The sequence below is a fragment of the Balaenoptera borealis genome (assembly GCF_965194805.1).
Source record: "Balaenoptera borealis genome assembly, chromosome: 6".
Classification (NCBI taxonomy): domain Eukaryota; kingdom Metazoa; phylum Chordata; class Mammalia; order Artiodactyla; family Balaenopteridae; genus Balaenoptera; species Balaenoptera borealis.
Window position 1 is genome coordinate 128,234,155 of NC_138863.1, and position 15,863 is coordinate 128,250,017.

Here is a 15,863-nt window from a genome sequence, read left to right on the forward strand (position 1 = left end):
CAGAAAGAGAAATTAAGGAAACAATCCCATTTACCATTGCAACAAAAAGAATAAAATACCTAGGATAAATCTACCTAAGGAGGCAAAAGATCTGTACTCAGAAAACTATAAAACACTGATGAAAGAAATCAAAGGTGACACAGACAGATGGAGAAATATACCATGTTCTTGAATTGGAAGAATCAGTATTGTGAAAATGACTATACTACCCAAAGCAATCTACATATTCAATGCAATCCCTATCAAATTACCAGTGGCATTCTTTGCAGAATTAGCAGAAAAAAATCTTACAATTCGTATGGAAACACAAAAGACCCTGAATAGCCAAAGCAATCTTGAGAAGGAAAAACAGAGCTGGAGGAATCAGGCTCCCTGACTTCAGACGATACTACAAAGGTACAGTGATCAGGACAGCATGGTACTGGCACAAAAACAGAAATATGGATTGATGGAACAGGATAGAAAGCCCAGAGATAAACCCACACACCTATGGACACCTAATCTATGACAAAGGAGGCAAGAATATAAAACGGAGAAAAGAGAGCCTCTTCAATAAATGGTGCTGGGAAAACTGGACAGCTACACATTAAAGTATGAAATTAGAACACTCCCTAACACCATATACAAGAATAAACTCAAAATGGATTAATGACCTAAATGTAAAGCTAGACACCATAAAACTCTTAGAGGAAAACATAGGCAGAACACTCTTTGACATAAATTGCAGCAGGATCTTTTTTGACCCACCTCCTAGAGTAATGGAAAAAAAAAAACCAAATGGGACCTAATGAAACTTAAAAGCTCTTGCACAACCAAGGAAACCATAAACAAGACAAAAAGACAACCTTCAGAGTGGGAGAATATATGCAAGTGAAGCAACTGACAAAGGATTAATCTCCAAAATATACAAACAGCTCATGCAGCTCAACACCAAGAAAACAAACAACCAAATCAAAAAATGGGTGGAAGACCTAAATAGACATTTCTCCAAAGAAGGCTTACAGATGGCCAACAAATACACGAAAAGATGCTCACATCACTAATTATTAGAGAAATGCAAATCAAAACTACAATGAGGTATCACCTCACATTGGTCAGAATGGCCATCATCAAAAAATAAACAAACAATAAATGTTGGAGAGGGTGTGGAGAAAAGGGAACCTTCTTGCACTGTTGCTGGGAATGTAAATTGATACAGCCACTGTGGAGAACAGTATGGAGGTTCCATAAAAAATTAAAAAGAGAACTACCATATGACCCAGCAATCCCACTACTGGGCATATACCCTGAGAAAACTGTAATTCAAAAGGACACATGTACCACAATGTTCATTTAAGCACTATCTGCAATAGCCAGGAAATGGAAACAACCTAAATGTTCAATGACTGTTGAATGGATAAAGAAGATGTGGTACCTATATACAATGGAATATTATTCAGTCCTAAAAAGGAATGAAATTGGGTCATTTGTAGAGATGTGGATGGACCTACAGTCTGTCATACAGAGTGAAGTAAGTCAGGAAGAGAAAAACAAATATCATATATTAATGCATATATGTGGAATCCAGCAAAATGGTACAGATGAACCTAGTTCCAGTGCAGGAATAGAGACGCAGATGTAGAGATCGGACATGTGGATGCAGTGGGGGAAGGGGAGGGTGGAATGAGCTAGAAGATTAAATTTGACATAAATACACTACCATGTGTAAAATAGATAGCTAGTGGGAACCTGCTATAAATCACAGGAAGCTCAGCTTGGTGCTCTGTGATGACATAGATGGGTGGGATGGGGGGGGTGGTGGGAGAGAGGTTTAAGAGGGAGGGGATATATGTATACATATAGCTGATTCACTTCATCATATAGCAGAAATGAACACAGCACTGTAAAGCAGTTATACTCCAATTAAAACAAATTTTAAAAAAACAAAAGACACTAGAGACAAAGAAGGACATTTTATAACAATAAAAGGGTTAATCCATCAGGAAGATATAAGTACAAATATATATCCACCTACCTAATAACAGAGCACTAAAGTACATAAAGCAAAAACTGACAGAAATGAAGGGAGAAATAGATAATTCAACAATAATAGTTGGAGGTTTATGCCCAACTTTCAATAATGGATAGAGCAACTATACAGAAGATCAAGGAAATAGAATATTTGACCTACACCATAAACCATTTAGGCATAATAGTCATATATAGAACAGAGTATACTTTCCAACAATAACAGAGTATACTTCTCAAGTGTATATGGAACATTCTCCAGGCTAGACCATGTGTTAGTCCATAAAACAAACTTCCACAAATTTAAAAGTATGGAAATAACACAAAATGTATTCTTTGACCACAATGGAATGAAATTAGAAATTTGAGAAGCTCACAAATATGTGGAAATTAAATAACAAACTCCTAAATAACTAATGGGTCCAAGAAGAAATCAAAAGAAAAATCGGAAAATACCTTGAAATAAATGACAAGACAAAATATGCCCAAAGTTATGAAGACAGGTAAAGCAGTGCTCAGAGGGAAATTTATAGCTGCAAATACCTGTATTAAGAAAGAAGAAAAATCTCAAATCAACAACTGGATCTGCGCCTAACGACACAGGGGAAACAAAGAGCAAAACTAAACCTAAAACAAGCACAAGGAAGGAAACAATACAGATTAGAGTAGGAGTTAGTAGAGGCACAATGGAGAACAGAAATATTCAGAAACAGAAATAGAGACTAGAGAAAAAACAGAAAATAAAAGAAACCAAATGCTGGTTCTTAGGGAAAAGCAACAGAATTGGCAGACCTTTAGGTGGTTTGACCAAGTGAAAGAAGAGGACTCATTACCAGAATCAGAAATGAAAGAAGGGGCATTACTTCTGACTTTGCATAAATAAAAAGGATTATAAGAGAAGACTGAACAACTGTACACCAACAGTTAGATGACTTAGATAAAATGGACAAATTCCTAGAAAGATGCAAACTACCAAGACCTACTCAAGAGAAATAGACAATCTGAATAGCTCTATAACAAGTAAAGAGATTGAATCAGTAATAACAAGACTGCCTACAAAGAAAAGCCCGCACCCAATTGGCTTCACCCCTGAATTCTACCAAACATTGAAAAAGAATTAATACCAATTCTTCACAAGCTATTGAAGAAAATAGAAGATGAGGGAAGATTTCCCAAATTATTTTATGAGGCCAAAACCAGACAAAGACATTAAAAGAAAAGAAAATTACAGACCAATATCTCTTATGGATATGGATGCAAAAATCTTCAACAAAATACTAGCAAACCAAATTCAGCAAAATATAATGAGAATTACACGTCTTGACCAAGTGAAATTTATCTCAGAAATGCAAGGGTTGTTTAACATCTGAAAATCAATTAATGTAATACACCACATCAACAGAATAAAGAACAAAAGTTGCATGATTATCTCAATAGACAGGACAAGCATTTGACAAAAATCCAACACTCTCTTGTGACAAAAAAAACTTGACAAACTAGGAATATAGGAACTTTATTTACCCAATAAAGGGCATCTATGAAAAACCCACAGCTAACATCATACTTAATGGTGAAGATGGGATGCTTTCCCCCTAAAATCAGGAAAAAAAGCAAGGATGTCCATTCTTGCCATTTTTATTCAAATGTACAGTACTGGAGGCTCTAATCAGGGCACTTAGGCAAGAAAAAAAAGACATCCAGATGGGAAAGGAAGAAGTAAAACTGTCTCTACTTATAGATAACATGATCTGGTGTGTAGAAAATCCTAAGGAATCCATTAAAAAACTAGAACTAATAAATGAGTTCAGCAAGGTTGCAGGATACAAGACCAGTATACAAAAGTCAATTGTATTTCTATGCACTTTTAATGACCAGTCTGAAAATGGAATTCAGGAGACAATTTCATTCACAATGCATTAAAAATTATATAAAGCACTTAGGAATGAATTTTTCAAAGGAAGTACAAACTTGTATTCTGAAAATGACAAAATGTTGTTGAAAGAAACAAAAGAAGATCTAAATAAATGGGAAAAAAGTCCTATGTTCATAGATCAGAAAACTCAACATTGTTAAGATGACAGTGCTCTCCAAACTCATGTACAGATTCAATAAAATCCTCATCAGAATCTCAACTGATATCTTTGTAGAAATTGACAACCTGATTCTAAAAGTCATATGGAATTGCAAGGGACTCAGAATAGCTAAGACATTCCTGAAAAAAAAAGGGGAAAGTAGGAAGACTCCACTTTCTGATTTCAAACCTTACTACAAAGTAATGGTAAACAAGACAGTGTGGTACTAGTACAAGAATAGACATATATCAGTGGAATACAGTTGACAGTCCAGGAATAAATCCATACATCTATGATCAGCTTACTTTCGACAGGGGGGTCAAGACCATTCAAAGGGAAAAAGAGTCTTTTCAACAAATGTTCTGGAGTTGCAGAGGGCTTTACATGATGCTGTGTGCAGCCATCATGCTAGGGGCTCACAGAGTCATATCTGGCCCTGCTGGCTCCACTCAGAGAAGAGTGGGTGTGGTAGAGTTTATCCTGGGCACCAACTTGTGGGGCAGAGGGTGGCATGCTCCCACATCAGGCTAATTCTTGACTACTCCACCAAACGTAGAGAAGAAGTGCTGGAAAGAGGCAAACCTCTCGCTGGGACTGCTTAAAGCTCCCGCACCAAGGTGACTGAACCCATGATACACATTATAGGAAAGCTTAACTTTTCCTGCTTCAGCTATGCTTGAAGGATTTTAAGAGGAACCTGTAACAATCTCTGAAAGGATGTTGTCTCAAGTGCTACCTGACAACAAGCCATTGCTGGTGAAGAATTGATGTCTGTAAAGATAAGCAAATAGAGAAATTTCACCTATAAAAAAGTTACCAGTTAAAAGAAAAGTATATGAATTTGGAAATGAATTTATAAAACATGAACAGGAGAAAATTTTACAAAACTCCCAACTTTCTGTTTTTAATGAACTTCTAGAAGACATTGGAAATAATGTATGGAAATTAAAAACATGATCACTGAATCACAAATATTAATGAAGGCAATGAACAGCAGATGAGGTAAAACCAGAAAAGCAAAGCAGAAGATAAAAGTGAGATATTCTCCCAGAACAGAGAGGAAAAGGATAAAATAATGAAAATAATGAGAGATTCTGGGGATAGAACCTGGGAATACAATCCGTAGAAAGAAACCCCAGAAGTTTGGAATAGAGCAGTTGGAGTGGAAGCAATAATTGAAGAAAAGAAAGCTTTCCTAAGCTAAATACAGAGACCCAAGCTAGCCCCTCATATTAATCTGATGAATACAGGAATTATACTCTTTTTTTTTAAATAAAAAGAAGTATGAGATAGAGGGAGGGAAGTGCCCAATTTCTCACCCCCACGTGAAGGGCAGCTACAGCCAGAGCCCTGACCTTTGACTTCCAGAGTCCTCAGCATGCAGGCATGCTGAGGGACATATGACATTGAGGTTTTAAAAATCTCTTATTCTACAATAAATACATCTGCTAATTAATTCAAATGAGGCTCTGAAATAATAGGAACATATGATTATTAAGCTTGAACTTGTAAGAAGTTTCTAACTTCAAGAGCCAAAATCAACCTTGAAGATTTTTCCAGGAGAAATGCTACTCTCACCCGTTACTGTCTCTTCCGTGAGCCTCTAAACTATTCCATGACTTAATGAAGAGTTTATGTTAGAACTATCTTTTCCCATGAAAGGATTCTTTCAGCAGATGTCAAACACATTTTCATGACTTTGCTTATTGTGAATTTAAGATTAAAACCATATCTGGGGAAGATTAAAATCCACTGCATGATGCAGCATAAGCACAGACATTTGCTAATGGAAAACAATCATGGCTACTGGCTAATCTGAGTAGCCAGCTCCCCCAGGACCAGCACCCAGTATGCACTGAGTCAGATTCAGAGGTCAGGACTTATGTCTGTATCAGAGCTGACTCCTCAGCACAGCATATGCCACACTCTAATGATCAGGGCCCAGCCACTATTCTCCCATATCATCTTTTGCTAACCTCACCTGCTTTCTACAGGTCTTTAGCTCCAACAGGATCAAACTACAGACATCCTTGAATGCCAGCCCTGTCCCTACTCCCCAAGTCTGGAAAAGTACATGTTTGGCAGGTGTAGCTATTTTGTTTTTTCAACCCTGTCTAAGGCTTTTACTCTTCTTTATCTTTTTTAAACACCAGATTTGGTCTCTTCCTTCAGCCAGCTGGATGCCTTTAAACCATAAGGTTTCCATCTAACATAATCTGCACCTGCTCAAGACCTGAGACACAACCTCTGTCCTTGCACCAGGAGCCTTGAGCATTTTCACTGTGTCCAGCCCTTCCTGGGTTAAGTCCAGGAAGGGTGGTAGCTGTGCATGAGGATGCCCCATCCTGGCCCTCACTGGGTCCCAGTTTCCTTCTGGCACAAAAATCAGCCCTTTTATGGACAAATATGTGATGTGATGCTGCTTGCCATAGTTTTGGGAAAGGGACTCAGACAGGCTGCCATAAAAGTCAAGGAAGAGGCTTGTCCCCCAGAAGGGAAAACACCCAGGTTTCATCACTAGATTAGACAACTCTCTCACTGTAATTATTTCTTCTGTAAGTTATACCCTATTACAAGTTTCAAGGGATGGTCAGTAGTTCTGCTCAAAATAAATGAATGGAGCCAGGTTTAGGGATTCAGTAATGGAATCTTCCTCAAGCCAAGAATTCCCTTTATGAGAGTGCTAGGGACCTCTTCCTAATTGAAGGAGTTAAAGACAATGGTTTATTTCTCACATTCAAGCTACTTCTGTCAGACAAGTAAACACAGCTGTCAACAACATGCTCTCACGTCTTGTCCTTTTTGCCGGGACACCGGAGTGTGAAGGAAAAGAGAGAGGCATGTAACTCACCAATGTCAGGTATGGCCTCTGGCCAGCCCATGCGGTTCAGTCCTGTCGGGGCGCTCTGGGAGAATGGATGGCTTCTTCTAGGGAGATTCAAAGACTCTGGAGAGGTAATGGTCATCTTCCTCCAACACTGGGAGAGGAGGAAAGAGGCAGAGAGTAAATGAAGAAAAGAGATAACATGTTGTCATTGCCACATTATAATTTTTCTAATTGCCCAGGACTTTGCCATGAGCAGAGCATGCAGCCAAAATGCACACAGCTCTGGGAGGTGCCATTCATTTCAAAATCCATGGAAAAAAGAGAAGGAAGTTTCTCTTGTTGTCAGTAGTCTGAAACCTGTATGGTCATATGTGGCAACCATGGCAGAATAGGTTGTCATTCAACAATGTGAAATGAGGACTGACAGTAGGTCTCCAAACCCCCAAATTACACCAGCTGGTCAGCCACACAGCCTGACATTTCTCCAAAAGGAAGGCTTTGTTTTAGCTATATTCTTGCAGGGGTGCTTAATTAAAATGCAACCCATGAAGTCCCTGACACCTCATAATCATAAGACAGACTTTACCCTTCAGACAGTAAGGACCAGTGTTGCATGAGGTCTTGGGAGGGCAAGGATATTGTCCCTTTCTTTATCATTCCATTATCCAGAAATAAACTTGGCCCCTCCAGATTTTGTCTACTTTCTAAAGTTATCAAATTTACTTAAAATTTTTGGTATGTATTCAAATAAATGTTCCATATTCTTTTGTATTCCACACAAATTAAGTAAACAGTGCTTAGAAAATTCTTTTAGTGATTAATGGAAATGTAAATATACAAACAAGGATTAAGATGGGAGTATGATACCCCACTCCATCTCTTCCATTTGAATGCAACTAAAAACCTTGGGCAGATGTATAAATCAGTTACCTAAGGGCTCTGAAATAAATGGTAGCAGGTGGGTTGGAGAAGGAAGCCAGTATTTGAAGTTACACCAATCCTATGGTGAGTTACATTTTTTGTGGTCCCTACAGCATCCTCTGGCCTGAACTCAATAGCAGCTTAAAACTGGGTGTGGACCAAAAGTAATCCAAAAAGCTTTCTCTGGTCTGAAGAGAGGGGAAAGGGACCCCAAGGGTATGAGCAAATTGGGGAAATCCTCTATGTTGTCATTTAGTTCCACCCTAGACTCCCAGGAAATCCCATTATAGTATGGCAGTGATGGCCAGGCAGGCATCTAAAACTCTGAGGGAGGGGAGAATCCCTATTTCTTTTTTCCTGTCTCTGTCCTCCTGCCCCTTGGCTCCAGAGGCAGACATAGTTGCAGGAAGTATATGCCAGAGTGGGAAAATGAAAGCCTAGGTTTCTAGTAAAAAGCCCATGAAGAGGGGGACTCCTGGAAGCCAAGAAGTGTCTGGAAGAATGCAGAAAGGAAAGACATCAAGAAAATGACACCATAACGTTGTTTGTGACCCCTGGACTTACCCCCAAACTGTGCTTGGGTGGATCTGACCCTAAACAGAATACTAAAGTCTCTGAGAACCAAATTATGGAGTAGACCATTTTACAGGTCTCAGACTGGCCACTGGGTGATCCACATTATCCAAGTAGCACTGAAAACACCTTGAAAACATGAACTGACATAAGAAACATAGCCCCTGAAGGCCAGTAAGAACTTGTACCCTAAACTGGATCAGCTGCCTGATAAAAGTTAACTATTATTCTCTACAGAAACTAAATAAGGCTCATAACATAATATTCAAAATGTCCAAGATATAACCCAAAATTATTTGATATACAGAGAACTATTAAAATCTCCATAACTTATAAGGGAAAGACAACAGATCCCAGCACCAAGATGATACAGGGCTGGAATTATAGAAGATTTTAAAAAAGCTCATATAACTGTGCTCTAAGAAGTAAGTGTGAACACTCTTGAAATAAATGGAAAATAACAGCAGGGAAATAGATGCAAAATAGAATAGAATGGAAACATTAGAACTGAAAAATATAGGTACAATTGAAATTTTACATGGATGGCTCTTGAGGGCATTATGCTAAGTGAAATAAGTCAGACAAGAAAGAGAAAGACTGTATGATCTTACTTGTATGTGAAATCTTAAAAAAGAAAAGCCAAGCTAATAGAGACAGAGAACAGATTGGTACTTGCCAAAGGCAGGGAGTAGGGGGTAGGCAAAATGTGTGAAGGCAGCCAAAAGACACAAACTTCCAGTTATAAAATGTCATGGGGATGTAAGGTGCAGCAGGGCAACTATAGTTAATAATACTGCATTGCATAACAGAAATAAAGGGAGGAATTGACAATAATACAATAATATTAGGGGACTTAAACACCCCACTTACATCAATGGACAGATTATCAAACAGAAAACCAATAAGGAAACCATGACGTTAAACGACACATTAGACCAGCTGGACTTAATAGATACCTACAGGACATTCCATCCAAAAACAGAATACACATTCTTTTCACATGCACATGGAATGTTCTCTAGAATAGATCATATGCTAGTCCACCAAACAAGTCTCAACACATTTAAGAGGATAGAAAATATACCAAGTATCTTTTCAGATCACAATGGTATGAAACTAGAAATCTATTACAGGAAGAAAAATGGAAATAAACACAAACACGTAGAGACTAAACAGCACGCTACTAAAAACCCAATGAGTCAACCAAGAAATCAAAGAGGAAATCAGAAAATACCCCAAGACAGGGCCTTCCCTGGTAGTCCAGTGGTTAAGACTTCGCCTTACAATGCAGGGGGTGCTGGTTCTATACCTAGCCAGGGAGCTAAGATCCCACATGACTTGCAGCCATAAAAACCAAAACATAATGCATAAGCAATACTGTAAGAAACAATAAAGACTTTAGAACTGGTCCACATCAAAAAAAAAAAAAAAAAAAAAAGAAAAAGAAAAAGAAAATACCCTGAGACAAATGAAAATAAAAACACAACTTTCCAAAATCTATGGGATGCAGCAAAAGCAGTTCTAAGAGGGAAGTTTATAGTGATACAGGCCTACCTCAAGATATAAGAAAAATCTCAAACAACCTAACCCACCATCTAAAGGAATTAGAAGAATAAGAACAAACAAAACCCAAAGTCAGCAGAAGAACAGAAATAATAAAGATCAGTGTAGATATAAACAAAATAGAGACACCCCCCCCAAAAAAAACACACAACAGAAAAGACCAATGAAATCAAGAGCTGTTTTTTTAAAAGATAAAGAAAATTGACAAGCCTTTAGCCAGGCTTATTAGGAAAAAAAGAGAGAGGACCCAAATAAAATTAGAAATGAAAGAGGACAATTTACAACGGTATCACAGAAATACAAACAATCATAAGAGAATACTGTGAACAATTACATACCAACAAACTGGGCAACCTAGAAGAAATGGATAAATTCCTAGAAACATATAATCTCCCAAGACTGAATCAGGAAGAAACAGATAATCTGAACAGACTGGTTACTAGTATTGAAATTGAATTGGTAATCAAAAAACTCCCAACAAACAAAAGTCCAAAACCAGATGGCTTCACAGGGGAATTCTACCAAACATTTAAAGAAGACTGAATACCTATCCTCAAACTATTCCAAAAAATTGAAGAGGAGAAAACACTCCCAAACTCATTCTATGAGGCCAGCATTACCCTGATACCAAAACCAGACAAAGACATTACAAAAAATGGAAATTGCAGGCCAGTTTCTCTGATGAATATAAATGCAAAAATCCTCAACAAAATATTAGCAAACCAAATTCAAAAATGATCATAAACCATGATCAAGTGGGTTTTTATCCCAGGGAGGCAAGGATGGTCCAACATCTGCAAATCAATCTATGTGATACACCACATTAACAAAATGAAGGATAAGGGGATTGATCAAGATGGCAGAGTAGGAGGACATGGAACTCATCTACCCCCATGAACACATCAAAAATACATCTACATGTGGAACAATTACCACTGAAAACTAACTGGAAATTGGCAGAAAGACTCCTGTACAACCAAGGCTATAAGAATGAACAAAATGAAGGATAAAAGTCACATGATCTCTCAATAGATGCAGAAAAAGCATTTGACAAAATTCAGTATCCATTCACAATAAAAACTCTTATCAAAGTTGGTATAGAGGGAAATTTCTCAAGATAATAAAGGCCATTTATGACAAACCCACCTAATATCATACTCAACGGGGAAAACTGGAAAGCTTTTCTTACTAGATCACAAAGAAGACAAGGATGCCCACTCTCACCACTTCTATTTAACACAGTATTGGAAGTCCTAGCCATAGCAGTCAGTCAAGAAAAAAAAAAGGCATCCAAATTGGACAGGAAGAAGTAAAACTATCATATTTGCAGATGACATGATACTATATATAGAAAACCTTAAAGTCTTCACCAAAAAACTTTTAGAATAACTGAATTCAATAAAGTTGTAGGATATAAGATTAATATACAGAAATCTGTTGCTTTTCTATTCACTAATAATTAACTATGAAAAAGAGAAGCAAGAAAACAATCCCAATTACAATCACATCAAAAAGAATAAAATGCATAAGAATAAATTTAACCAAGGAGAAGAAAGACGTATACTTTGAAAACTATAAGACATTGATAAAAGAAACTGGAGATGATACAAATAAATGGAAAGGCATCCTATATTCACGAATTGGAAGAAGTAATATTGTTAAAATATCTGTACTACCCAAAGCAGTCTACAGATTTAATGCAATGCCTATCAAAATACCCATGACATTTTTCACAGAACAAGAACAAATAAATAATCCTAAAATTTGTATGGAACCACAGAAGATCCCGAATAGCCAAAGCAATCTTGAGAAAAAAGAACAAAGCTGGAGGTGTCATGCTCTCTGACTTTGTACTACACTACAAAGCTACAGTAATCAAAGCAGCATGGTATTGGCACAAAAGCAGATACATGGATCAAAGGAACATCATAGAGAGCCCAGAAATAAACCTAGGCAATATGGTCAATTAATCTACGACAAAGGAGTTAAGAATATACAATGGGGAAAAAGTCTCTTCAATAAGTAGTGCTGGGAAAATTGGACAACTACATGTAAAAGAATGAGATTAGAACATTTCATCACACCATTAAAAAAAAAAACCCTCAGAATGGATTAAAGACCTAAATGTAAGATCAGAAAGTATAAAACTCCTAGAAGAAAACATAGGCAGTATACTATTTGACATAGGCCTTAGCAATATTTTTTTGGATTTGTCTCCTTAGGCAAGGGAAACAAAAGCAAAAATAAACAAATGGGACCTAATCAAACTTAAAAGCTTTTGCACAGTGAAGGAAACCATCAATAAAATGAAAAGGCAACCTACTGAATGGGAAAAGATATTTGCAAATAATGTCTGATAAGCAGTTAATATCCAAAATATATAAACAGCTCATACAACTCTATACCAAAAAAACCTAAACAACCCAATTAAAAAAAGGGCAGAGGACCTGAACAGGCATTTTCCCAAAGACGACATACAGATAGCCAGCAGGCACATGAAAATACAACATCAACTAATTGTCAGGGAGTGTAATTCAAAACCACAATGACCTCCTACAATGTTGGTGAGAATGTAAATTGGTGCAGCCACTATGGAGAACAGTATGGAGGTTCCTTAAAAAACTAAAAATAGAGCTACCATATGATCCAGCAATCCCACTCCTGGGCATATATTCAGAGAAAACCATAATTTGAAAGGATACATGCACCCCAATGTTCAATGCAGCACTATTTACAATATCCAGGACATGGAAGCAACCTAAATGCCCATCAAAGGAGGAATAGATAAAGAAGATGTGGTACATATCTACAATGGAATATTACTCAGCCATAAAAAAGAACGAAATAATGCCATTTGCAGCAACATGGCTGGACCTAGGGATTGTCATACTGATTGAAGTAAGTCAGACAGAGAAAGACAAATATCATATGATAACCCTTATATGTGGAATCTAAAGAAATGGTGCAAATGAACCCATTTACAAAACAGAAGTTGAGTCACAGATGTAGAAAACAAACTTGTGGTTACCAGGGGGGAATAGGGGGAGAGGGATAAATTGGGAGATTGGGACTGACATATACACACTACTGTATATAGAATAGATAACTAATAAGAACCTACTGAATAGCACAGGGAACTCTATTCAATATTCTGTAATGAACAATATGAGAAAAGAATCTAAATAAGTGGATATATGTGTATGTATAACTGACTCACATTGATGTACAGCAGAAACTAACACAACATTGTAAATCAACTATACTCTAATAAAAAAGTTAATTAAAAAACACACAATGAGATATCCCCTCAGACCTGTCAGAATGGCTGTCGTCAAAAAGACAACAAATAACAAATGTTGGTGAGGATGTGGAGAAAAGGCAACCCTAGTGCACTGTTGGTGGCAATGTAAATTGGTACAGCCATTATGGAAAACAATATAGAAGTTCCTTAAAAAATTAAAAATAAAACTACCATATGATCCAGCAACTCCACTCCTGGGTATATATCCAGAGGAAACAAAAACAACAATTGAAAAAGATATAGGCACCCCAATGTTCATTGCAGTATTGTCCAAAATTGGTAAGGTATGGAAGCATCCTGAGTGTCTATCAACACATGAACAGATAAAGAAGATGTGGCATATACATACATTGGAATATCACTCAGCCATAAAAAAGAATGAAATTTTGCCATTTGCAACAATGACGTGGATGGGCCTTGAGGGTATTATGCTTAGTGAAATAAGTCAGACAGAGAAAGAAAGATACTGTATATTTTCAGTTATATGTGGAATCTAAAAAATAAAACAAATGAATGAATATAACAAAAAACGGAAAGAAACTCAAAGATACAGAGAACAAACCAGTGGTTAACAGTGGGGAAAGGGTGGATGGAGAGGCAAGGTAGGAGAAAGGGGATTAAGAGGTACAAACTACTATATATAAAATAATAAGCAACAAAGATATATTGTACAGCACAGAGAGGTATAGCCATTATTTTATAACTTTATATGCAGTGTAATCTATAAAAATATTGAATCACTATGTTGTATACCTGAAACTAACATAATATTGGAAGTAAATCAACCATACTTCAAAAAAAATGTATGTAGAGAAATCACCAGACAATCGTATTTTAATAGTGGAGATGGTAAATGAACCTTGGTGGAACTAAGATTACTACAGTTCATTGGAAGTGGTAAAATGTTGATAACAGTAGACTGTGATAAGTTATGTATATATATAATACTTTTAGCAACCACTATGAAAACCAAACAGAACAATATATTCAAAAATGCCACAAATAAATTATGATGGAATCCTAAAAATTGTTCATGTAACTGACAGAAAAGAGTATTGGGAAACAGAAGAAACAATCAGAAAACAAATAATAAAATGGCATATTTAAGCCCTAACATAATAATTATTTCAAATGTTAACTGTCAAAATATACCAATTAAAAGACAATCGTAGTGGATAAAATAAAAAGATCCAACAATGCTGCCATAAGAAATTCACTTCAAATCAATGACAGGTTGAAAGTAAAAAGATGAAAAAAGGTACATGTAAACATTAATCAAAAAAGAAGTGGTTATATTGATATCAAAGTAGACTTCAGAGCAAAGTAAACCAATTTTACACAGTCTTTTTAAGAATATAGAAAAGGAGAGACTACTTTCCAACTCATTTTATGAGGTCCATATTACCCTGATACCAAAACTATGGAAAGATAGTACAAAAGCAAAAGCCCCAGCTCAATATCTCTCATGAGTGTAGATGCAGAAGATCTGGACAAAATATTAGCAAATTAATATAGGAATGTATAAAAATTATACATTCCATATGTACTGCATGACCAAGTGGGATTTATTCCAAGTGGAGAAGGCTGATACAACATACCAAAAAATCAATTAATATAATCTACCATATCAAGGGGCTAGGGAAGAAAACATAAAATGATCACATCAATTGACACAGAAAAAGCTTTTGAAAAAAATCCAACACACATTTATGATTTTTAAAAAAAATCTCAGCACACTAGGAGTAGAGAGGAAATTCCTCAACTTGAGAAAGAGATACTATAAAAACTCTACAGCTAACATCATACTTAATAGTGAAATATTGAAATTTATCCTATTAAGACAGGGAATAAGGCAAGGATATCCACTTTTCCCACTCTTAGTCAACACAGTATTAGAATTCCTAGCCACTGCAATAAGGCAAGGGAAAAAAAGCATACAGATTAGAAAGGGAAAAATGAAACTGTCCCTACCTGTAGATGATATGACTGTCTACATAGAAAATCCCAAGGAGTCTTTAAAAAGAATCCTGGAACCAATAAATGAATTCAGCAAGGTCACAGGCTACAATATCAACACATAAAAATCAACAATATTTCAATATACTAAGAATCAAGTGGTGTTAAATAAAATTAAGAACACAATGCCATTTATAATAATCCCTAAGAAAATTAAATGCAAAGATATAAATTTTTAAAATGTATAGGGTATCTTATATATAGAAATTTCTAAATAATACACCAAAATATTCTTAGAGTAATAAATTCAGCAAATTTGCAGGGTACAAGATCAATATACAAATATCCATTGTATTTCTATACACTAGCAATGAACAAGCCCAAAAATGAAATTAAGAAAACAATTCCATTTGCAATACCATCAAAAAGAATAAAATAATTAAGAAATATTTAACCAAGGATGTGCAAGACTTGTACAGTGAAAATTACAAAACATTGTGAAAAGCAGTTAAAGAACACCTAAAAAATCAGACAACACCCTGTGTTCATGGATTTAAAGATTTAATATTGTTAAGAAGGCAATACTCTCCAGAGTGATCTACAGATTCAATGTAATCTTATCAAAATCACAATGGCCTTTTTT

The 15,863-nt window shown here is 36.3% G+C and overlaps 1 protein-coding gene and 1 long non-coding RNA gene across 6 annotated transcripts in view; one reads left to right on the forward strand and one right to left on the reverse strand.

Moving 5' to 3' along the window:
• ARHGEF4 (Rho guanine nucleotide exchange factor 4) overlaps positions 1-15,863 on the reverse strand; it is a 270,436-nt gene that overhangs the window by 99,581 nt on the left and 154,992 nt on the right. For all 5 annotated transcript variants that reach the window (XM_082395467.1, XM_082395472.1, XM_082395470.1 and 2 more), the window contains one exon: positions 6,931-7,057. In XM_082395467.1, coding sequence (XP_082251593.1) covers positions 6,931-7,057 — 127 coding nt within the window. The remainder of the gene's footprint in view (positions 1-6,930; positions 7,058-15,863) is intronic.
• Positions 1-15,863, forward strand: part of LOC309630362 — a 74,704-nt gene that overhangs the window by 13,019 nt on the left and 45,822 nt on the right. The window lies entirely within an intron of this gene.